Source organism: Emydura macquarii, unplaced genomic scaffold, assembly GCF_026122565.2.
Source record: "Emydura macquarii macquarii isolate MOO-44397 ecotype Brisbane River unplaced genomic scaffold, CSIRO-AGI_Emac_v2 contig_2362, whole genome shotgun sequence".
NCBI classification, from domain to species: domain Eukaryota; kingdom Metazoa; phylum Chordata; order Testudines; family Chelidae; genus Emydura; species Emydura macquarii.
Window position 1 is genome coordinate 3,387,558 of NW_027132499.1, and position 26,035 is coordinate 3,413,592.

A 26,035-nucleotide genomic window follows, 5' to 3' on the forward strand; every position below is an offset into this window, starting at 1 on the left:
CTACCGGGCTAACTACACCTTTGACCCCCTTGGTCTTTTTGACTGCAGCCTCTTAAGATCTCAGGCCTAAAGCCATCTCCTCTATTATGGGGTGGAATCACACAATTCTCTCACCTTCAGGGCTTGGCTTTCACTGCCACCGTTAGCTTAAGTAGTACTTTGAGTTACTCCACTTGAGCTAGCCCAAGTCAAGTGTGCAAGCTAGCCTAGCTCAAGTGAGGGCAGAAGGGAAGTGACCGCACTAAAACAACACTTGACCTCCACAGTGTTTGGATTAGCAGCTGAATGAGTTGTTGTAACTCGAACTGCTGCATCTCCACCGCATTACGAGCTCAGGTGGCAGTAGCCCTCAAGCTCCAACCCACCCTTCTGATGGCTAGCTAGCTGGAGTTTACTGCCCCAACTAACTTAAGCTGGCGATTTTTGTATGTGGATAGGCACCAGGTTAGGGGCAAAAGTTATAGCTGGAGCTAACAATATAGTGAAGACAAGCTCTCAAACTGGGCACTCCCCCACATGCAAACCGTGATTCCTTTATGAGGTCTGACTTACACTCAGCCTCAGCAGTTCTCTTCTCTCTGGAAGTAATGGCAGTGGTAACCAGACTGCTTCCCTAAAGCAAAGTATTATTTATTTAGAACAAAAGCATTTAAGAAAAAATAGATCTTGAAGCAATAAAACAGGCTATATGCATGTCCAGTTTACCAAGTATCTAACCACATGGGGATCCTAGGAGGTCTAAGCCTCCCAGAGATCCTCCCATCCCTCAAGACCTCTAGGGTCTCACTGGCATAGTGCATTCTCTTAACTCACATATTATTTATCTTCCATGCTTCAGGGAGGGTCCCATTCAGTCCTTTTGAGCTCCATGTTCCCTGCCTGGCAAAACAAGCTTGCATATTCCATGGAGACAGGATGTAAGGTCCTTGAAGCTGATAGTTTTGCCCATTGTTCTTAAAGTGTGTGTTGGGGTATCTGTGTCTGGGGCCATTGCCTTCTCCCTGTTTTTTCTTCCCATAGCCCCCTAATAAACTAGATCAATTCCTTCATACAGGAGAGTCTTAAAACCCAGTATGCACTGACCTCCCCTCAGTGACCATATCACAGACAGTGTTCCTAAAATTATTACATCTTTGATTATCACATACCAATTCCACATTCATCACACCTCCCTACCCTTCAGTATACAGGGATGGGGTTAGAGGCCAAGGCAGACTATGAGAAGGGTAAGGACTGGCCCAGATGATCCAATGCTATGCTGTACTCCCATTCTGCCATTTTTTGGTGATGTGAAGGCTACTGCAGCATCAGGGCAGTAGTAGAGGCCATGGAGCAGTTCAATACGGAATCCGTAGTCAAAGAAGGGGCAGAAGTATTTCTCTGTCCCCACTTTACAAAGCAGAACAGATTTTTTTTGTTTGATATCTGCTCCGCAAGTGAATGTATCAGAAACACTTTCAGAATGTGATTGGCTAAAATTTTCAAAAGCATCCAAGTCTCATTTTCAAAAGTAACTTGAGCATTTACGAGTTTAACTCTCATGGAAACTCATTGTGACTCAGGCTTCTAAGCTCCAGAGACTCAAAGGTATTTAGGCATCTAACTCCTATTGCTTCCCTAAATGATTTTCACTAACTGCATATCTGCATTTAAGAGCAGGAACCCATATGTCAATGACAGTGTTTGTTCAGAAAGTCTTCTATGATTTACTAACATGACCTACAAATTAATTTCTCTTTCCTTTTTTCAAAATTTCCTGCAGAGTTTGACTTTTGTGTGTGCACAATACTGAGACAGTCAGTTTCAGAACCAAAAACAGTAAGGGGGGAAAATAAACTCTACATTGTTGAACAATAGAGAGTTGTACAGACTTAAAATTTTCTCCCATTGTTTCGACTTAAATCCAAAATGTCATCCAGAGAGACAGAACAGAGTTTACCTTCATCAGTTCAAGACTTCCTGGAGGATAATTCTCAGTTAGGCTCAATTTCTTATCAATATTAACAACTTCTGTGAAGAGATTCATTCACGGCTTGCCTTGCCTGCGGATGACAAGTGAATAGTAGGCTTCAAATATCTAACAGCATTAGTAGATACAAAGCTATTGCAGTGGGAAGTTAAGATGCAGGTGCAGCAGCAAACAGGCAAACTGAAGGTCACATTTAGAGAAAAACAAAAGGAATCTCCTGGTCTTCAGGTCAATGGAATGCAAGTCAATCACATTCACTGAAGATTAGGTTTGCACATGGGAAAGTCAGGTGAATTAAGTTTCCAATAGCAATATTAATTCTCTCTTGCTGAATATCCTGTTTATTGCATGGTATATGTTTTACAACATAAGCCCAACCCCAAAGTGCAGTAAGGAGGAAAGTGCTTGACTAGTGGAAGATGCAGAAAACCTTGGGTTCTAATGTCTATCAGCTCTTTTTGTTAAAAATATATATTGAATTATAAAACTGATATCAAAATAAAACAAACAGAGAAATAATTTGGTTAAAGTTTTGAAAGCAGCACAGGGGATGGGGTGATTAAATTCTCTGTGGTGCTTTGAATAGCTCAACCTTTAATCTTACGTAATTGTGGCACAGTACGTTTGGATCCAGATTTCGAGGATGATTTCAGGTGACGTAAGATTTGAATTTAGAACTTTATTTTTACATCAAGCTCTTTGAAGTATATAAAAGAAACATGCTTACCAGTCTCCATCATTAACCCAAGAGAGGAAGCATATTTTTAAATACTACAGATGTTCCAATAATGGGAAATAGTTGAAGTCAGTGGACCTGTATTCTTTACATCAGCTGAGGATCTGGCCCAAAATATGGTTTGCCTGAAAATGAAAAAGCATTCTTGAATGTCATTAAAGCTTGCATACAGTCCCAAGACTTAGCCAAAGGAAGTGTTTCCAAAATTTGGATGGAAAAGCATCCATACTATACATGGGAAAGTTTGGTGCAGGACAGTAAATTGTGTATTTTGTACATTTGGTTGTATGTGTAAAATGGCTTTTACTCACAGATATTTGTAGAATGATGCTGTGAATTTACCAAAAGAAATTATCTTAGCTGGTATATAGAAAATGCAAATACAATAGAACCTTCTAAAATTGTATGACTGCGTCTTCTATTTAGTATCTTAAGCAGTCTAAGACTTAAATTAGAAATACATAGCATTATGGTGAAGGAATGTATAGTCTAAAAGTGAAGTTTAAGCAACATATTTATTAACTAATTTACATACTAACCAAGTAGTTAGGATAGGGGATAGCCATACTGTTCATCTCTATCTATCCCAACAATGTTATCACTTCAGTCCTATAGTAGCCATGCAGCTTTGGGAGCCCTGCCATCCAATATTGGCTATAGTATAGCCATACTAAAAGGTCCCTATAATTCTCTGTAACCATGTCCCTAGCTCCATCTTTATTATACGCCAAAGATTGAACAGTACTGTTTGTACAGATGTAAAACACACATCATTCCAACAGTTAGATTTACAAGGTAATTTGAACCCCATATTAAAAAAAAATTAGTTCTTAAACCGTAGAAAACACTTTACCCTTATCTTATGCATAATTTTAAGTCAAAGTTTGGTTGATTTATTCATAGCAGCTAAACAGTGCATGTCTAATCTGCTGTGCACTATGCTGAAAATTTACCTTGAGGGTCTGAAAGGCAAGTTATTCTTATAAGACTGTTTCAACAGCTATAAGCCAATTTCAGTTTTAAATTAAAATACAATGCAAATCTGAACACACAGCAAATTGATACTAATACCTTAACTGGCCACAGTAATGTTAGCTTTAGTTTTTGTAGAAAGAAGGCAGGCCCTAAACCCATAGGGCCAAATTCTGCTTTTGCTCACCACACCTGAAGTCCAGTGTAACACCACTGAGGAATTATGTCTTGGCTTTGAAGACCATCTCTTTCAAATTAGAACTGAAGAGGTAATATGGGAAATCCATCACGATAAACTAAGCTGACCTTCACTCTTTTTTATCACCCACCCTGCCTATCCTGTAACAAAATCCCTGTAAAATGGGTTGTAAGCTAAATAAAATTGGAAGTTTCTCTTTTTTATATAACAAACAAGTGATTCAAAGATATACATGGGAGATAGTAATACAGGTGAGTACAAGGAAACTGAGGCTAATATACATACTCACAAAACATGATTATTGTAAGATTGTAAGAAAGATTATTGTAATTAAATAACCACATGATGAATATTCACCATGAGTAAGTAGGGGAATTATCAGTGGAGCTAGAAAAAAGAGAGAGGAGAGAAGACATCTGAAATTTGCTAGGGTCTATTTGTGTCTCAGTTATTGCATTTATAGTGAAAAAATCTTCTGGAAATAACCCATCTGCCTGGTTAATGGTTGATACTATCAAAATACTGGCTGAGAAGCAATACAGTACTTAAAAATGTTTGGGTTGGTGTCCAACACACAAACACAGTCCCAGGGAAATGATCATTATATCTAATGTATTATCATAATTTATGTATTATTTATACATCACCCAGATTGTACTAGCTACTTGGGACCAATCCTCAGGTAATGTAAATTAGCACAGCTCTGTTGACTACAGTGTTGCTATTGATTTATTATCTATCTACCTCTCATTACCATAGTTTCTAAGAACTCCAAGGAACTTACAGATCCTGTTAACTTGACGTGCTTGAGCAGACCCTGCACATGCATAGAGCTCCAGTGAAGCCAGATTATAAACATACCTCCAGGTTGTTTCAAATATAGGTCAAATATTTACATTATTTCTATGCATTCCATCAGCAGCCATTATGCATTTATCTTACGATACAAGAGAGCCAGGCAAGCATACCTTTCCAATATGAAATGTACTAGTAGTCTCTGAAGACCTGATTTTCAGCTCCCATTCATTTCCTTTGGAGTCATGAAGGCTCAGAAGCTATGAAAATCCAGCCCTGAATGTCTTAAGTACCTTTTAGAAGATTTCAGGGCAAAGGATGCTATCATAATATAACTATTAAATAATAACAACAATATAATAGAACTGAAGCAGGGCTTCCCCACCACCACCACTACATTCTTCTTCGTGTTGCATTATTCTATGGATGAAAACTTCTCCATTTTCAAAATTCAGAAATAAAATATGGACATATAATTTTTAACAGATTCATGCTCTTGATTTAATAGAGGAATTGTATATATATATTTTCTAGGGCAGGCATTTGGATTAAGTTTTTCCTGAATGTCATCTTTCAGAGTCATGTGCATGTTTTGCCTGTATGCGGAATCACCTGCCTTCCTTGGGTTCTATTGATTGATGTCATGGAACATTATCTATGCAATCTATTGCCTCTTTCCAAAATCTTCACATTCCATTTGCCATATTGCAGCTCTGAATGCTAAACAAGTGTGTACAACTGTACATGCTGCTCACTGTGTGTACTGCAACTTCTTGTCTTGCTGTCAATGGTTTTATTATTTTTCATCTTCACCTCTCAAGTGTTGTGCTCAATGACTAGGTCTGAAAGTGATAATTATTTCGCCATTGCAGAGACAGACTGATTTACATACTTATCAAGGGGGAACTTGATGGCTCTCAGCTTATCACAGAAATTTGAATATTTATAACCTGAAATCTACAAAAGCTAAAATTAAGACATGGATGTCTTGGTCTTAGTTACTGTACTTGGGCATGTTTTTACACAAAACCCAGATTGTGCTAGGGGCAGATCCTCAGGTAGTGTAAATTTGCATAACTAATCAGTGGGTTTTTATGTCAGATCAACACATTAAACTCTTTTCATAATACTCGTCACAAAATCGGCATAGGAAGATTAACGTCTGCTAAATTGATTTTTAGCTTGTAGATGTTGGAATGCAGAGGTTGCAACATTTATTTTTCATAAGGAAAAATATTACTCTTCTGAGCAGCAAGGTGGGGTTGAGCTCTGGAATTACCTTATAATTCAAAACCTCTGACAGTGAGGAGGCTGTCCCCACAGGGACAATGACATACTGTCCACACAGCCATTCTACACCATCACCTTCTCAGGGAGGAGGTCAAGATTCCAACCCCTGAGCATGTGGGCATGTTTTGCAGGATACCATTGCACATATTCAGAACCTCCCCATTTACCCAGACATGAAAATAGGACCTTGCAGCTGATTGTCAGTCCCCAGTTCAGATGTTTAGAGAAACTATTCAGACACGGGGAGTGGTGCCAGCAGAGGGCTCTGAAACAGAGCTGTTAACCAGATAAATTATCTGTCTCCTCTAGGTATCTGAAAGGTGGAGCGGCTCATACTCCCAAATCTCCCTTCATGCCTCCCCCGGACGTCCCTTGGAGGGTCATTACAGAACCAGGGATGCAGTAGTTTGAGCAGGAGAAAGTGGAGAGGGGCAAGATATATGAATGTTGGCTTCAGTGGGGGAGTGGTATCTCATTTGCTTGAATTTCCTGTACCCATCATCTGTCCTATACAGAAGAACTTCAGTTGGATCTGTTCCACACCCACCCCGTATGCATCATTCTGATCATCCCATGGATTGGTCACACCAATGCAGACCTGCCAGTGGGAGTAGGAACGCTGCATGACCTTTAGACTTGTGACACATGGGTTAGGATCGGGTCCTTTAGTGGTTTTAACAGGCATCTGTGTTATTTCGAACAGATGTACAAGATTCACTTTTTTAAATGTATGGAAAACATTCCTAGATTATTCATTTTAAATGAAAGTGAGTGAATTTATTGAACAAATACATGTATATCACACACTTATCTTGAATTAGATTTCTCTTTGAAAAAAAAATCAGAATGGAGTGCAGAGGGGGATTTGCATGATTCAGAACTGCAGCAGTGGGCAATGTTAATGGAATGTTAAAGTTGAGACTCGGTTTGAATTTGTACTGAGTGAACCTGGATAAGACTGTAGAGATGAAATCTCTCACTCTCAAAGTCATCCCAAAGGATAGTGTCAATCTCCAATCAGCTATACTCTATCACTCCATATAAACTGATGACATCACATTTTAAATGTTTTTCTAGGAGACAGTACCTGCAGATCTGACACCTTATAATATTACTTAAAGCAATAGTGGAGCAGGCTATAAAGATGATTCTGCTAGGATGTTTTCATATGGGCATAGGGGAGTTTTAGCTGGACTTTAAAGCATTAATCCTATTAATGAAACTAAAGTCAAACCTTGTTTTTTAATGTCTTCATTAATGTCTCTCTAAAAAAGTAAAAATGAGAGAAGTGTACCCGGTGATGTAACTTGGTTATATTACTCCCTTGAATACTGCTGCAATGCCACACTAAGTTCCAATTCCTTCCTACAGTCATGGTAAGACTGATTTCTAACTCTAGTTGCGCTTCTGGCACATGGTGTGTAAAACACACTTTCCTGGGCAATTGGACCTTCAGTCATCAGATTTGGCTTAATTTTTAAGCCTCAGTTAAATCTACAAAACAAACAAGTCTGAAAAATTTAGACCTAAAAAGAACGTATTTGAGAAAGTATTGAGCAGTTGAAAAAGGAGGGTTGTAATGGAATTTGTGTTTCAACCCTATAGAGTGGTTACTCCTAATACTGATAGAATTTGTGTGTGTGTGTGTGTGTGTGTGTGTGTGTGTAAAATATACACAAAATTACACTTAATGTAATATATGTATTTTTATTGGTTTTGCTACCAATTTAATACACTTGAGATACTATCTGGGTAGAGCTGGGCAGGAACTGGATTTTCAAGTTTGTGGGAAATTCTACAATTCCAATTTTTTTTCTTGTTCTGGAATGGAACAAAAACAAAGAAAGAAAAAAAAACTCAAGAAGTAATGTTACAAAAATCATTTAGGGGTTATCAGAATGTTTGTTTTTGTTATGTTTCATTCCGATTTTGACCTTTTCAAACTTATATATATATAAAAAAAAAACCAATGAATTTTGTTTCAAAAAGTCATTTTAGAAAGAAATATTGAAATGTTCTGGTCCAAAAATGTCAAATGGGACATTTCCAATATTATCAAAACGCATTACTAAAAAATCAATTTAATCAAAATCTGCACTTTTAATGTTCTGATTTAAATGAAAATGGCATTTTTCATCAAAAGATCATTATGATGAAAAATTTCCAACCAGAACTATGTATGGCTCATATTAACATTAATCACATCATTCAAACACCCTTTAATGTGCCTTATTTTACAGTGAAATACATTTTATTACTGATTTATACAGTGCTTATTCCAAAAGATGTCAATGTTCAATGAGAAAATATAAATGCAAGTTCTGGGGTTTTTTTGTGATACCTAATCTCTAACAGCAGCAAAGTGTGTTATTTGGAATACCGTTTTGTGTCCATCCATTCTAGAAATGTATGTTGCTAGAAATAAATTGTTTTCATTTTAGTATTTATTAACCCCGCTATAAAATAATCAACAAAGTGCTATCTTTGTTATTACCTTATTATGACCCTGATCAAAAAGCCCACTGAAGCCAGTGGGAATCTTTTCATTTACGTTAGTGAGCTTTGGATCAGGCTCTGTATGCAATGTGTTGCTTTTCTGGAATAGATACAATTTGCATAGCCTTTAAACACCATAATGATGTTGTTCAGATGAGGTCAAATTTTATCCAAATTACTTGCCAATAAATAAATACTTTTTTAAAATAAAATGTAGTGAGTTGGAATGCAGAGTTTCAGATGAATATTTCCTGTTTTGTCCCAGGTCAGGAAGAAAAATGAATATTGATTGTTCATGAATAAGAAAAAGAGGCCCAAATCTCATGCTGTATTTGGTGTGATTTTAATATGATCTATTACATAGTATTAGTTGTACTTTTTTCTTTTACATGCACATTGTCATAAACTAGATGGATTACAAAATTCATTAAGTTAATTAAGAAAAATAGTTTGTAGATTTTAAATAGAAAACTGTATTATAGTAGGTCATCTTGTCTATCCTTCACTTTTATTAATCATATGAATCCACACAATGTCCAGCCTAACATTCTGACTGCATCACCACCGTTTTATCAGTAAATACCATCTTATTAGCAAGCACAACCTCTCAAGTCTTTCAAAAGCCAATGGAAAATTGCCTCTTTCTTTCCTTGGCACTTAGCCTACCTGCTACAAAAAGCAAATGACTTGTCAGATGGAGCTGCATGAGCTGTTAACCAAATCCCCCCGCAATCCACCAGCTTTAAAATGTCAGCCTTTGTAACAGATTTTCCACAGCTCTGTTGGGAAATTTCAACTCCCACCAAGTTTTAAAATTTGTGTAAACAAATTCTCCTATTCTTATATAACTACTTTTCTCCTATTTTACAAACCAGAACAATAGACACTGCTTATTTAACTGGTTGTATGCCTTTAATTAGAGCCCAATCATTAATGTTAATAAGAAATAAAGGCACTCAACCCCTTCCAGGAGATGCTCAGTACATTACAGAGCTGTGATTTTAGTGAACTGCAACATGAAAGGGTATTGGTGAGCAAAAGAATGCAGTAACTGCTTCTAAGCCAGACCAGGTTGATGGTAACAGAAAGCCATTATAATCTAAAAACTGTTTAAGTGGCCTCACTGCTGGTGAAATGGGTTCTATATTTCTGGGTTCTTAAGTCATGCTACTTAGCAAAGTAGCTGAATGCTTCAGCTGGGAAACCAGTTTTTAGTTGACAGCTGAACAAATCAAAATGGCCACCCATATTGCTACTCTTCTTGACTAGTTAAGCAGAGAGGCTGAGGGGAATGATAAAGGAGACTGAATTATCTTTATACTGTTTGGATTTCCTGAAGAACTAGGTTAAGACTCATTGGCAGGACAGTGTTGGGAATGGTACACTTGTTTTACCTTTGCTGTTTTTTTTTCCGTTGGTCAGTTTCCAATGCCAATAATCCTACATTTCCTTCAGTACAAAAATGTGCTTTGGAAATAAAAAAAATAGAGGGGCCTAATTGTCATTTACACTAAAGCCCCTTTACAAAATTTGAGCAGTGTAAAGGAGTCTTAAAATTGGCTTAAATGTAATTTATGTCCATTGCAAGGCCCTTTTACAGTGTCAGAGTAGTGTAAAGAGCCCTCTGTGTAAATGAAAATTAGGCCCAAAGTGTTTTGAAGTCTCACAACTTCAAAGATAATAAGGTGATAAGTAACAGCATGGATTTGTCAAGAACAAATCATGTCAAACCAAACTAATAGCTTTATTTGACAGGGTAACAAGCCTTGTGAATAAAGGGGAAGCGGTAGATGTGGTATATCTTGACTTTCGTAAGGCTTTTGATATTGTCTCATATGACCTTCTCATAAACAAAGTAGAGAAATACAACCTAGATGGAGCTACTATAAGGTGGGTGCATAACAAGTTATCAGTGATTCACAGTCAAGCTGGAAGGACATATTGAGTGGGGTCCCACAGGGATTGATCCTGGGTCCGGTTCTGTTCAATATCTTCATCAATAATTTAGATAATTGCATAGAGAGTACACTTATAAAGTTTGCAGATGATACCAAACTGAGAGGGTTTGCAAGTGCTGTGGAGGATAAGACTATAATTTAGAATGATCTGGACAAAGTGGAGAATTGGTCTGAGGGAAATAGGATGAAATTCTATAAGGACAAATACAAAGTACTCCACTTAGAAAGGAACAATCGGTTGCACACATACAAAATGGGAAATGACTGCCTAGGAAGGAGAACTGCGGAAAGGGACCCGGGGGTCATAGTGGATCGCAAGCTAAATACAAGTCAACAGTGTACTACTGTTGAAAAAAAAGCAAACGTGATTCTGGGATGTATTAGCAGGAGTGTTGTAAGCAAGACACATGAAGTAATTCTTCTGCTCTACTTCATGCTGGTTAGGCCTCAACTGGAGTATTGTGTCCAGTTCTGGATGCCACGTTTTAGGAAAGATGTGCACAAATTGGAGAAAGTCCAGAGAAGAGCATAAAAAATTATTAAAGGTCTAGAAAACATGACCTCTGAGGGAAGACTGAAAAATTTGGGTTTGTTTAGAGTGGAGAAGAGAAGACTGAGGAGGCAATAGTTTTCAAGTGACAACAGTTTTCATGTACATAAAAGATTGTTACAAGAAGGAACCAGAAAAATTATTCTCTTTAACTTCTGAGGATAGAACAAGAAGCAATGGGCTTAAATTGCAGCAAAGATGGTTTAGATTGTACATTAGGAAAAAATTCCTAACTGTCAGTATAGTTAAGCACTGGAATAAATTACCTAGAGAAGTTGCAGATTCTCTGTCCTGGATTAGGAGACCTCTAGAGGTACTTTCCAGTCCTACACGTCTAAGATTCTAACATATCTAACACATCCAAGTGGCCGTTTAAATATGTAAATTTACATTTTTAAAAACTTTTTCTCTAATATACTAAGGGTTAGGGTTAGAGCATTTTTCCAGCTGGGATTGATTGGCAGAGTTAGATAATGAGATCATGTAGTCTCAAGAGGCACACCTTGTGCTTCTTCCCTGTACTATTGCTCTTTTAAGAGAGCCTTATTCTAGCATTCTTATTCTAGGAGCCATGCCTCTTCTGAAGGCTTCCATGCAGCAAAACGCTAGTACATTGTTAATTGTACTTTGCATACTATGACTCTTTCAGTTATAATCAACTTTTTGAAACTCCTCGTTATGGGGTCACTGCTTCTGTGTGGAGCAACACTTTCCTCTGATATGCACGAATTTTCTCGTTTTATATATCTGGAAGCCCTACAGCAATCAAACCACAGTCTTGATAGCAGCAAGTTCTGTGAGGTAGTCACCTAGTGTGCTCTGCATGGTGACAGTTGCTATATATAATAGTGTTTTTTTAAGGAAAAACATCTGAAAAATTAATAAGCGCAAAAACGTCTCTTTCTTTCGGGTTATTTCAAATCTTTCTGTTTGTTTGGGTTTTTTTCAGGAAAGATTCTGGATGAGCTAGAGAAATGGAATCTGAATAAGAAGACATTTGTATACTTCACATCTGACCAGGGGGCACATGTTGAAGAAGTCTCTAGCACAGGAGAAGTCCATGGGGGGTATAATGGAATTTATAAAGGTGAGCATCCTGTAGTGATTTTTAGAAACGTGTCAAAAATTAGCTACTTACTCTACATAGTTTGTAATACGTTGTAAGCCGAAAATGTTCAAACCTGGGTTCCTAACATTACATTTCTAATGTCCATAATCCTAAATCCATATTTAGGCACCTAAACATAAATGGGCCTGATTGTCGTGTGATGAGCACCTGCAGCTCCAGTGACTTTAGTGGGATTTGTAGGTGTTTAGCACTTCTGAAAATGCTTTCAGATAAACCAGTGAGCCATCCAGGAAGAGATGTCAGTGCAACAGCCTGAAATACAGGATTGGGTAGTAGAGGAAAGGGGAGGAGTGAAGAGGTAGCTGTATGAGTCATCAGCGACTGAAGGCAGTAGTTAAAGTGGGTGAAATCACACAAAGAAAGGGTGTAGAGAGAAAAAAGGAGAGGACCAAAGACAAAATCCAAGGAGACACCCATGGAAAGCAGCAGAAGAGGAAGATCCAATGAAAGAGGTGTGGAAAAATACCAAAGATGTAGGAAGAGAACCAGGAGAGGACAGGACAGAGTCACGAAAGGCAAGGAAGCACAAGATTTCAAGAAGAAAGGTATGATCAGTGGTGTCAAAAGAACACAGATTGATTGCTTTTCTCACAGTACAGCTATTGAAACAATATGTATTTCAAATTCAAGTAATTCTGCAGAGGCTCGAGACCATCAGTAAGCTTACCTTATTGTGATAAGACCTGCTGTCTGTGAGAACACATTGCAGTAGAGGAGAATATTGTTTTTACCAAGATAAGGTGCATATCAGAGTAGGAAAAATTCTAGCTGAACTGTTTGTTCATGTGTCTCTGACTTGATGTCATTTGCTGACTCATTTCATTTCAACCAAAATATGCAGATTAATTTGGTAACTCATTTCAGACAAAGGGGTCATGATATGCACATGATCATAGTGGACAAGGTGATTATGGATAAGGGAAGAATGAGAAGAGGAAGAAAAGAAGGAGAGGGAGGGAAGAAGAGGAAGAGGATGACTTCCTTTTTATATCACAATCCTACTCACTAATAAGTAGCATATGGAGAGAAAATGGAAAAATATTAGGTGGGGGGGAAAGTTAAAGAAAAGGGAAAGTGAGAGAATTGTTATATTCCATTGCACTATGAAGTTTTCACTAGTAACAGCTGCTAAAATAGGCCTGATTTTCAGTGGTGGAAATGGTGGGGGCACAGCATTCCTGAAAAGTAGGCCTATGAAGATGGAAATGAGCTTAACTTCCATCAAAATAGGAAAGAGATACCTGGTTTTTATATGGACAGGTTTCGGTAGTCTCACTCTTACTAGAGAACATTTTGTGCAAGTGGTTCTTTATTTTTCTTCTCCCTTCCTTTTTGGGGAGTAGGGAGCGGAGAATTGAAAAATTAGTCCCTAAACTAGCAAACTGTAATTTTATAGAGCAGGTAGCATATTGCTTTTAGGTATGATTTCAGTGACGCAGAATTAGAGGGAGGAAAAAGATGGCCACAGGAAGGAATAAAAGTGTAGTAGGGCCATCATGTGAGGAAGCTATATAACTTTAATCTGTTTCTAAAGAATATGAGAAATAATCTCAAATATTAGTAGGGCAAAAATTGCAGCAACCACAGCTGTCAGGACACAGAATATACAATGGGTCCTATTGTACTATAAATATTGACAGCTGAGAGAAATCTATCATGAATTTGAATTAAAACTACATTAATACTTAGCCTTTATATAGTACTTGCCATATTCAAAGAAACATAGGATTACACATCTGTGGCTGTAGGCATGCCCTGATATATTTTGGAAGCTCTAAAAATGTTAGCACTTTAGAATGTCAGACATACAATGGGGAATACACTATGAGAAAAAAGATTAATGAATGTGGGGAATGTACCTTCCTTTGGAACTTTGATTTAATGTAGAGTATTATATTTATACTTGTATAACAGTGAAGAACTTGAAACAGATCTTAGTTGAATCAATATGAATGTGATAGTTAGTGTTGCCTAAAGAAAAAAAAACAGACCGTTTTGGGGGATTTTTTAAATGGATTATTAAGTGATTTGCAGATGCCTGTTAGGTAAACTTATAAATGCAGTAATATATTATGGATGGGAAGATAAGCACTGTAATAAAAGACATTTATAATGAAAACAAGATGTTTAAAAGATCTGTGCAATCAGTTTAATTTACCCTAGCAGATTGAAAATATAGAGGATTATGTTTTATCTTTCACACTTTACTTTAAAGCCCCAAATCAAAAGGCATCGTTTTAATATTAAGATATGTCATGCTTGATTGTCCAAAGGTCAGGAAGGGAAATGGACTATTAAACACATAACTAGTTATTTTTATGTCTGAAGACCCACTTTGCATGCATAATCACGTACACACAATTGGGTGTGCAAGATCTGTGTACATTTGCATGGCTGACCTTTTGAAAATCAGTCCTGTTAAGTTCCAAACTATCAGGCACTTGATACTAATATATGTAGAAAATTAAAAAGCTAAAAATCTATCCTTGTTGCTTTTGTGTATGTACATATGTATTGGAATTTAGTACATCTGACTATTGGTTTACTGGAGTTGAAAATAATGGGTATACTTTTTGGGAGACGCACCTCAGTGTCTGGTGCTGGGGAATGTTAATAACATACCTTTCTGTATATGAAAATGTGAACATCATTCAAACCTCTTGACCCTCTTATCAAAATTGTAGCATGTTCCATGCTAGGGAATGTCTCTAAATCACAATCTTCTACAAACATATCTCTACATCTTCCCTCCTAAGAAAAACAAGTTAACTCTTAGACACAAATAAAAAACTATCTAATAATGCCATGTTAGATCTGATGTTGGGGACAATAGTGTGACCTCTGAAAAGCTGGATACAATGCAAAATTAAAACCCAACATTGGCACTGTAGTTAACCAGCACTTCCACGCTGTCAGCAAATAAACAAATCCTGCTTTAATCTTCAGAGTCCTGCTTTATCTAGATTAACCTGAATGCTGTTACATAGTGACCTATAAATTTAAGGATTGCCATTAGACTCATAGTCCATCTAGCTGAGTATCCTATTTCCAACAGTGGTCAGTACCAGATGTTTCAGAAGAAGGTGCAAGAAACCCTGCAAGAAACAGATGTGGGATAATTTGCCCCCAGTTGGGATAATCTTGTGAATCCCAAATAATTAGAGACTGCAGCATGGGGTTTTAGATCACTTCAAAAGTTTTAGCATTAACTGTTATTACTCTGGATATTCTTGTTGCTCATATAAATATCCAATCTCTCTCTGAACCTTCCTAAACTCTTAGCCTAAGATACATCCTGTGGCAAAGAGTTCCACAATTTAATTACGCAGTGTGTGGAAAAAATATTTCATTTTGTCATTTTTGCACCTTTCAATTTCATTAAATGTCCCTTTGTTATTGTGTTATGAATCAAGGAAACAGAAGATCTCAACATACCTCTCTATATCAGTCATGGTTTTGTATACTTTTATCATATCTTCACTTACTTTTCTCCTTCATAAAATAATGAGTCCCAGGCTCTTCAATATTTCTTCAGACAAGAGCTTTTCCTACCCCTTTTCTGAGGGACCTGTCAAAGACCTTTCAAAATTCAAAATATAAGTAGAACATTTACTCCCCTTTAATCCTCCACTACTGTAACTGAATATAATGAGAGATTGCATATTTTTGCTAGCAGCTCAGTTACGTTTTACTTGTATATCTGGATGTGGTGAGTTACTGTTGTTTTTTTTTAAATTATTGATTTCTTCCAGCACCACTTCTGATTCCTCAATCTTTGAGGCTACCTCATCTTCATTACCAGAAGTGATTTGGTCAGGGATAGGTATCTTCTCCAATCTCCTCTTCAAAATCTATATTAGTTCTCCTAATTTCCCTTTTTACTCATTGGCTGCTGTAAATTATGCTCCTGTTTATTGGTTGTACTGGGGTTAAAGTTCCAAATATTGAAGGATATCTGTTTGGTTCATTTAGCCATAGTTGTTTATTTCTGGACTTCCTGGTTTTGAATTTGTTCTGATGTATGCAGAGACATTGTTCTGAGACATTGTTTTCCATGGTCAGATTTAAGGGTTTTACTTAATTTACTTTTGAGTTCAGGACCATATTGACAAACTTCCGCATTTTATTGACCGCTCCCTTTCTAAATCTGTGTTACTGTGTCTATCTTTTGTACCTTCCCTTTCCCTAGGATGTTATATTGTGGTCACTGAAACTTACACAGCAAAAGCTGTGCATGGGCTAGACCATCCAAGCAATCTTGAATCCTGCTAATGCAGGTAAGAGTAGGGTGACAAGATGTCCTGATTTTATAGGGACAGTCCTGGTATTCAGGGATTTGTCTTATACAGATGCCTATTACCCCCACCCCATCCTGATTTTTCAGACTTGCTATCTGGTCACCCTAGGTAAGAAAAGCAGTGAAGACATCATAGTGTGGCTTTCAGGGCAAGTAGTCCAACCCTGACTCAGGGCCTGGCTATGTACTTAGTGTGACCCAAGATGCCTAGGGTAGCCCACATTGAAAATGCCAAGATCAGGCCAGGCTTCAAAAAGGAGAGCAGATTCCCCCAAAACTGGTGGTTAACACTGTAGTTAGATTCATCAACCAGTCACAAACTGTCCTCCTGATTCCGCACAGTGGTTATCAAGAAGCTGGGGGGGAAAAGAAATCACACAACCCCCTTTATTGCATTCTAGTCTCTGGCTCCCAATCAGCAAATAGGTCCAATAAGTGAGAGGTTACTTAAAACTTTATTCACTATACAAAATGTTCTTCTGATCCCCAAAGGGCCAGCAACATTACCAGATCAATACAGGTTTGGATCTTACCTAAAATGCCACATGGCCAGCCAATCCTTTAGTATCTGAAACCAAAGGTTTATTAGAAAAGAAAAGAAAAGAAAAAAGCTGTTAAATGGTCAAAGCAATCAGATACATACATAAGATTTCAGAGTCCATATATCAGATTCTTAGCAACATTAGTGAGTTTGCTGTTATAGTGCTTCAGTGTAGATACTCACTACAGTGATGGGAGGGGTTTTCCTGCCTGCATAGTTAATCCACCTATTTGAGAGATGGTAGCTTAGATGACAGAAGAATTCTTTCAACGACCTAGCACTGTCTACTCTGGGGGTTGTATCAACTTAATTACATCACTTAGGAGTGTGGATTTTTCACACTCTTGAGCAATGTGGCTGGGTCAGCCTAATTTTGTAGCTTAGACCTGGCATTGGAATATTGAGAAACTATTTCTGTAAACTTTGTCCCATTTGACCTGTTTATATGCGGATAGCTGAATTCCCCCATTATTATCATTTTGTTGGGTCTGATGTAACTCTGATACACCTTGGTTTCTTGGTTTTTGTTTGGCCAAGTCCCTTTTTATCTATTGGTACTCTGTCTATGCTATCTTTTTTCAGAGACAAACACACAGATATATCAGATGTCTTCTGCATCCAGTAATAATTGGAGTGGGGACAATATGTTCCTCTGCATTTGTACAGTGTTTAGCACAACGGGCCCTGATATTGAGTTGGGCATTTGGGTACTATTGTAATACTATCATTATTAGTAATAATTAATATTTGTTTACTTGAATTGTGGCACTGCTCTTAACATGGATTATTTAAAACATTCACACTAAATATCAAACCCATATGAACTATATTTGACTTTGAAGTTCCATTTGCCTTGGACGTTTTCCTGGCTACTGCTCCTCCTCTGATTTCAATTACTGAGACTTTTGGAAGCGTATACATTCATAGTGAAAACTGTTACAATTATCTTCCATTCTAGACTCTTCCTCCATGATGTAGCTAAGCAGCTGCACATGAGACAATATTCATTCTATTCCAAAAATAAGATACAAATAGATAAATAAGAAAATAGTGGAGACAGCCAAGTTAGCTTTACACTGCTCCCTAATTAAGCTATAATACTTTTACCTCTGAATTCTGTGATTGTAAATATGTTCATAGCTAATGTATCTGTTAATGTCTGTTGGAGTATGATTCATACGATCAATGTCTGCTGAAGACTCAGGCCCTGATTCTTCAACCCTTATTCACATCTAGTAGAACTTATGTATGTGAGTAGTTCTGTTAGGCTAAGAAAGGGGTGTAAATAATAATCTTCTGCAATGTGATGTGCTACAGTGATAAGCTTCTTCATCAATGTTTAAAAATATTAAGATTTTTTGTTTGGAACTAGCATGCAAATCAACATGAAAATCAAGTGGCTATGTTGTTTTTGTTGCAGAATTTAAGTTAATAATACTGGGTGAAAACTAACCCTATCAAAGTCAGTGGGACTTTTTCCATTAACTTCACTGGACCGGGACTTCACTCTTTGTCTCCAGTTTATTCTACTATTGTACTTCTAGAATCATCAAACCATCCTGATTTTCCAAATAAAATACACTATCCTGAGCAATAAGGTCATTTGTTTGAGAAGAGGATCAGCTTAGACGCAGTTTGCATTCACCATCTATGTTTATCAATTCTTTTGCATGAGAACCAGGACAATTCAAATTATAAAATAGAACAAAAAATAAACAAACAAAAAAAAACCCTCCAACACTTGACAGAACACTGAAAATAGATAATGCTGAGGGGCTAGCAGATGGTTTTGCCGTTAAAAATGGTGTGCTGTATAAAGACCAGAAATAGCAACGAATTTTTATCATAGATATTCATAACCAAAAGTCCAGTACAGGTGGACAAAGTAATTCATTTCTGCTTATTCTCCCTTCATTCAAAAGAATAAATAAGCTGAGGGAGCCCACTTCCTCATATGCCTGGGTAGGAAGAACAGTTTAGCCTGATTAGACTACAGTGAGAGAGAGAGAGAGAGATCACTTATCTATCTATATATCTTTTAAACAGTTTTGGTCATTCTGTGAGAACCAAGCCGAAATATTAATAGGGCTGTGCAACAGAATCACACAGTGGCCCTAATGCATTTTTCTTACAAACTACCCCAAAATACTTGCTATTAAGTTAAACAATGGCAGTCAATGTGAATTAGAAGTTTATGCAAGGGAGAAAAAGATACATTTTCAATGGAAATGGAAATTTGGGATCTCTCTGTAGGTGACAAAAGAGAGTTGTATCTGTACTTTATCTGCACCTACGGTTTTCTTCTGAGGGAATGGAGAATATCATCTATTCAACTGATTTAAGGCTGAAGGCTGTAACCACTCTGAAAGTGTAGACATCAGTGCATAAAAATACAAACTGGTTTGTTGTTGTTCAGCTTTTAAACACATGTTAAAAGAACTTTAAGAGGGAATATATGTCTCTGTTAGGATGCATATTGCTGCATATGGACTCAGGGGCTGCTCCTCCTCCTCTTTTGTAATATTGCCAAACCCAGGTATTCAAAAATAATGAGTCAGGCCCTAAAATATAAGTTTTATTTTTAAGTAGTAAGTTTGGGTTCTTTTCATTTGCCTTCTGGTTTCTGAGCCTTTAGGATGCTTCACATTTTCAAGCTTTTCTCTGCCATCAGTAGGGCTAGAAACTTATCTTTTTAAAAGAAAAGCTGAGATTCTCATGCAGACACTTTATTGAAACAGCTGGGGTTTAAGAAAAATATCAAATATCATGAGGTTCTTGATTGTATTGTGAGTGTTGGTAATGCTTCTGGTGTCATCGGACACAGTTTCCTCCGCAGCCACAGGACTTAACAACTTGTCTGCTTCCTGGAAGCAAAATGGTGGTTGCATCTTTGCAGAAACAAGTGAGGAAGTAGACCTGCTGTGGTGCAGGGTTCATGTCTAGTCTTTTATACTTCTTCTTCAAGTGATTGCTCATGTCCATTCCATTATAGGTGAGTGCACGCCACTATGCACGGTTCCCGGAACTTTTTTCCCCTTAGCAGACCCCGGCTCTGGTGCCCCCTGGAGTCCCGCATGCATGCCGCAGTATATGAGGCACTGCCGGCCCTACGCCCCCTCAGTTCCTACTTTCCGCCTGTGACGGTTGCTGGAACTAGCCTTGCTCTTTGCAAGTACCCTTCCCCTTGTTTGAACTCTGTTATTCAAAGTACTTTAGTTAGTTTTAAGTAGTTGTTAAGTGGTGTTAAGTGTAGTTAGATAGGAAGTCCCTCTGGGACTTAGGATAGCCAGGCCATGCCCGGTCGCCTGGGTTTAAGCCATGTGCCTCTTGCGGGAAGGCTTTCCCACTCAGCGACCCCCACGATTGGTGCCTTAAGTGACTGGGGGAAGAGCACAGGAAGGATAAATGTAAGATCTGCAGGGCTTTTAAACTGCGGACCCAGAAGGACCGAGAGATCTGGTTAAAAGCCCTGCTAATGGAGTCAGTGCTCCGCCCGGTGTCCGAGCCATCCCACTCCACAGCACCGAGCATCACCTCGGTGCAGAGTGCACCACCAGCACCAAGATCGACTTGGCACCGAGCAAGGTCCCTGGTGCCGAAGAAGAAGAGGCAATGCGCGGAGCATGGACACTCTGCTGCTCCATCAGTATGGGCAGGGTCAAGTGCGGAGATGCACCAGCCACGGCCCGTCAAGCCTTCTCCGGTGCCTGCATCTCCGAGCAGGGAGCCTCCCCCGACTCCTGGAAGTGGGAGAGTGCCCCTGCCGACGCTGTTGACACCAGAGGGATTTCAGGTAGCAATAGCCTTGTTGACCTTGCCCAAGCCACCTCCGCCCCCCCGTCCACTGAGGGAGAAGGGGCCAGTGTCCCGGGGAAAGCCCGCATTGGGTCCCACTGAAGGGCGGTAGAGATCCCTGGTATGGAGAGGAAGATCTCCCATCAGACGGCCACTGGGGGTAGAACGAAGACGCTCCCCCAGCAATCGCTCCAGGTCGGCGTTGTCGAGCCGGCCTGCTTCGACCTGGGATGCAGTGTCTCCCGCTCGGCGCCGACGTCAGTCCCCAGCACCGGAGGCAGTGCAGACCAAGAGGCGGCACTGTTCGAGGTCCACCAGGTGATGCTCAGACAGCTCCGGCTCTGCATCCACAGCACCGAGTTCACCCACACCGAGGCAGCGCAGAACCAGGTCACCGTTGGAGGATTTGGCACCGAGGGGCCACCCCGCACCGAGGCGGCGTGGAACCTGGTCGCCACGCGAAGACCCCTACCTCCTATGCAGCTGAGCTCTGCTGTTATGGTTGAGAATTCCATTGTGCCAGAGCCTTGTAGTTGTCAACCACAATGTTCATTCCAGGGCTTTAGATTATCTTCTAGATATCCTTGGCACTGGTCACGAAGCACATTGATGATAAGGACTGAGATCTTGAACTTGATTGATGGGAAGCCAATGTAGAGAACGGTGGACAGGTCTGATGTGTTTATGGCAGCCTATGTTGCTGAGGAGATACCTTTCAGCATTCTGAATTAGTCAGAGTTTCCTAATCACGGAATGTTTCATGCCCAGGTATGTTGCATTGCGGTAATCCAGCCAAAAGGTGACAAAGGCATGAATAACTGAGGCCATGTCTTTGTGCACCAGGATGGGTTGGAGTTTCCTAGCCAAGCTGACATGGTAGAAAGCGTACTTGCAGATACTGCTATGTGAGATCTGTGCTTGGGCAAAGGAATCTGAGAATATGCCAAGACTACAAACTGCATCGACCAATTGTGGCTGTGTATTGTCAACCAATAGAGACTGCACTGTGACTGCAAACTCTTCAAAATACTTCCCTTTGCCCACAAGCATCACCTCTGTCTTGCTTGGGTTCAGCGTCAGCCAAGAGCTGATCTCATCCAAGCACTGGGCCATCTTGGTGGTAGTGTTCATCTGCATGTTAAAGGAACTTGAGTCCATGTTGTTTGACCAGTTCCTCAGTGAAAGCATGTAGATATTGAAAAGGACTGGAGAAAGAGTTAATCCTTGTGGAGCACCTTATGTCTCCAGCAGCATTTCTGCCCCTTTTGCTTCTTGGGCTCCTTTGCACATGCTGAGAGGCAAAGTCTGCTGAGTGATCCTTCCCTGAATGGGTGAAGGCAGATTTCTCAGCAGTTTTTCAATTCAATATTCACCAGAATCCAGGAAGAAAATGTATCTTCTTCTTCCCACCTGCCTCAACTCTCTTCATGTTGCAATTTCCCAAGAAGTATTTTATTTTCAATGGGTCTACTCTTTTCCTTCTTCTGATACACTTGTTTCATTGTTCACTCTGGCTATTATGATTCTGCAGATTGCTACTGCATGTGTCAGTCACTCTAGAGATTAGAGTTCCAGGTCCTCCTTCCACTTTTACAATTTTTCATTCCTATTTATCTTTTCAGAGCAAATCAGAATGCCACCAATCTCAATTCAGTGAGTCTCATCATGATATCTGAAGAAGTGGGAATGATCCCCTGAGAAATAAGTACACAAACCCCAGCAAGGCAATTTGCCTTAGATAATTTTGAAGCTGTGAGGCCATTAAGCTGTCAGTAGTCTCCACAGAGCAGCAGGTGGTATCCAGGGACTGTGTATATCTAGAGGAAAAACAGAAGATGCTTCCCTTTCATGAAGATAATCATGATATTCTAACGAAAGCCAGCCTATTACAATCTAAGGCCCTAAAGAATTCCTAAAGGGCCCATGCAAAGTCCCTATAGGATTCCCAAACACTGTTATAAGACCTGGAGACCTTTTCTCATGACTGAGCCCATGGTTACCACCTTGGTCAGAAATTCCACTCTCCTTGTGAAATTTGGTGCATCTCAGAAAGATCAGTGTGATGGAAAGCTGGAAGCCAAACTTCAGAAAAAATAATACATTTATCGTCAAAATAGGCAATTCTAGTCAAGAGTGTATCTAAGTCCTATCTAGGAAAGATACCATTCACATCAGTGAATATATCCAAACTATCAAACCTTTATTTATAAATTTAGCTACACTGGATTTCAGTAAACTCAGTTTATTCTGAGGACATGAGTTGATCTGTCTGCTCCCAATCAATACCCACCAATTACTCCTGTAAATGAACATGTCATTTGAGAACTGTGCCACTGACTTCAGTGACAGCAGGACTGATAAACTCTTTCAGTCAGGAACTTTTTCCAAATTCATATATTCATTTTTAAAACACTTTGGAGCACTGTGCCTATCCACAATACTATGTAAGCAATTAATTACAATATTTGATAGATTTGTGTCAATCACATCTCACTAAGTAATGAATAGGTATGTTGTCTGTCTAATAAATATGTGATGAGCTTTTATGTTAGACAGAGAGAACTGGATGACCAGGGCAGTGATGAGTGTCATGTAATCTAAAAGAAGGAAATATGTGTTTGTAAGTAGCATGTTGAATGCACTCAGTCTGATTACTTGGATGACAGAATTATAAAGATTATTGTCATGTAAAAAAAAAAAAAGAGAGATCTTCAGGACATCCAGAAATCCTTGAAAATTATTGCAGTATCTTCCTTCCTGATGTGTTTAATTACAGAATCCAATAACAATGTTAAAAATCAATATTTTTTTGCCCCGCTATCAGGCACATGGCAGTAATTGTAATAAAATGTCGCAAAACTTTTCTGGGTGTTCAAGCCTCAGTTCTGTACACAAACTGTACTTTGGCTTCTGCTTTGAATTAATTCTGTACATGTCTTTATGCCACGTGACCCAGGCAAAATATTTATGAGGGATTATTATTTTCTCTCCAACTGTTCTAGCATTTCAGCTGTAAAAATAAACAAAATATATTTAAAGCAGTGTCTGACTTATCTTAGTCAATAGTATGTGTGTATGTCAGTGAATCAAGGGGGAAGAACATCAGCCGAGTAAAAGAATATTACATTTAGTGCAAATAAAATAACCAGTTGGCAAGGGTGGCATACACAGTATTTGTAAAGAGAAAACAAAATGATGGTGTTTACCTGGCATTTCTGAAGGAGAAATGACTTTCTGCTAAAAGTGATGAACTCTTTCAGGTGGAAAATCTACAAACTGGGAAGGAGGTATTCGTGTGCCAGGTCTTCTTCACTGGCCAGGAGTGGTTCAAGCAGGTGCCCATATTGACGAGCCTACAAGTAACATGGATATATTCCCTACAATTGTTAAACTTGCCGGGATACCGTTACCCAAAGACAGGTATGGTATACAGTTTCTTGTATTTTACACAGAACTTTTCATGGACATTTTCTGCTTTGGATTAGAAATTCCATTATTTTACCATTGTTTACAATAGTAAAAAGTCTTTTTCATAGCACTGTTGTGGTGCATTTTATAGCAATTTTGTACATGAAGACAACAAAATCTTATGAAGTGCCTTTTCTGAACTAGTTCATTTCATTAATGGATTTTTTTTGTTTTGTTTTAAATTAAAATTTAAATTCATTTTCCATCTTCTCTTTGGTTATCCCTTTGCTACTCCTAATTCCATCCTCTCCACAACCCTATTGACTTATCCTGAAGTCAATGGGTGCTTTGTCCATGGCAGTAGTGTGGTCTAGACGATTGTGAACCAGCCTGGGACTCAGGAAAATGGGGTTCTATGGCTGAGCGTTGCCCCTCACCTGCTGGGTGACTTTGGGCAAGTCATTTCCCTCCTATGCCTGAATTTCCCCATCTTGAAAATGGGGATTGTGATACTGACCACCTTTGTAAAGTGCTTTGAGATCTATGGATGAAAAGAGCTATAAAAGAGATGGGAATTATTCAATGGGTGCAGGATCAGGTTTCATGTTCTAGGTCATCTTCCTACTACTTGCCTTTAAACCCTCACCTCCCTGATGTTTTACAAAAACATTTTAAAAAATTGTACAAAATAATGAGTAGTTCTATAAGAAACTGTCCTCTTCCTCCAATTTTACAATATGGGACCAGTGGCATTTGAAGAAATTACATTGATCAGCAGAAATTTTAGAACAGATAAAAGGAAATAGCACCTTACCCAGAGTATTGTAAGTATGTGAAGGAGCTAAGGTGCTAAGGAGCACATTCTGATCTGAGTTAAGTCACCATAAAGCATTGACTTTTATGGAGCTACTCTATATTTACACCAGTCACAGAAGTAGAATCTAGCCCTAAGAAAAATCACTCAGGCAAGCAATTTAGTGGGTTTTAAACAGTGGTTAAAGTAGATAAAAATGAGAGGAGAGCGTACCTGTTTGGTGGTTATATATAGTTTGCGTAACTCCCATCAACTTCGTAATTTCCCTTTAGCATGCCATCTCCCCTGCACTGTGCTAATGGGAAATGCATACCCGTCGACGCAGCACTACGCTTTTTGGGTAGGTGGTTTAAATGAATCGATTGAGCGGGTCTTCACTTCTGCTCAGTCGAACTGGATAGATCGAATTTGCCGCCATCAGTGTGTACATAGCCTTATAGGGTTAACGTTGAAAGTCTCATTACACCCAGGAGTAGTGTAGTGTGGACTTTTTTCTGTCATTTCAGCATTGTATTAATAAAACACGTTCTGCTTTTGTAACTGCGCAAGTCTCTCTGATCTTTGTACCTGATGTTGACATCAAATAGTGAAGTGACATTACATCATTTTCTGTGATGCAAACATGGCATATGGAAGACAATAAGAACAAGAGAATAAGTGTATCTAAAAGGAGTCCATGTCCCAAAACAGGCCTATAGCCAGTAAAGAAGTGTGTGTGTGTGTGTGTTTGTCCACATTGGTGTACATAGTTCTATAGGAGGATAACCTTGAGCTCCCAATTCATTCCCGCAGTAGGGACTGTCAGGAGGGGCAATGGAACTGACAGAACCTTTCTGCTTTTCACAGAAGCTGCAAAGGGATGTCATCAGTTGTTGGCAGCATCCTTCTTTTCTCCTGGGCAGGAGAGAGAGTTGGAGGCTCTTCTTGTTCCCTCTCTGTCCTCTGGATGAGAGGCAGAAGCAGCAATGGGAATCTAGGACCATTCTGTTTTTCCTGTCAGATGTGGGTGCTCTTCACCTTGTGGCAAGAAGGCTTGTAGTCCCACAAACTTCCCAGCCAGGCATCAGCTTCTCCTGCTCCTCCCAC

At 39.0% G+C, this 26,035-nt stretch overlaps 1 protein-coding gene across 1 annotated transcript in view; it reads left to right on the plus strand.

Moving 5' to 3' along the window:
- Nucleotides 1-26,035, plus strand: part of STS (steroid sulfatase) — a 158,484-nt gene that overhangs the window by 78,255 nt on the left and 54,194 nt on the right. Inside the window, exons 9-10 of the mRNA XM_067561000.1 lie at nucleotides 11,915-12,052; nucleotides 23,988-24,147. Coding sequence (XP_067417101.1) covers nucleotides 11,915-12,052; nucleotides 23,988-24,147 — 298 coding nt within the window. The remainder of the gene's footprint in view (nucleotides 1-11,914; nucleotides 12,053-23,987; nucleotides 24,148-26,035) is intronic.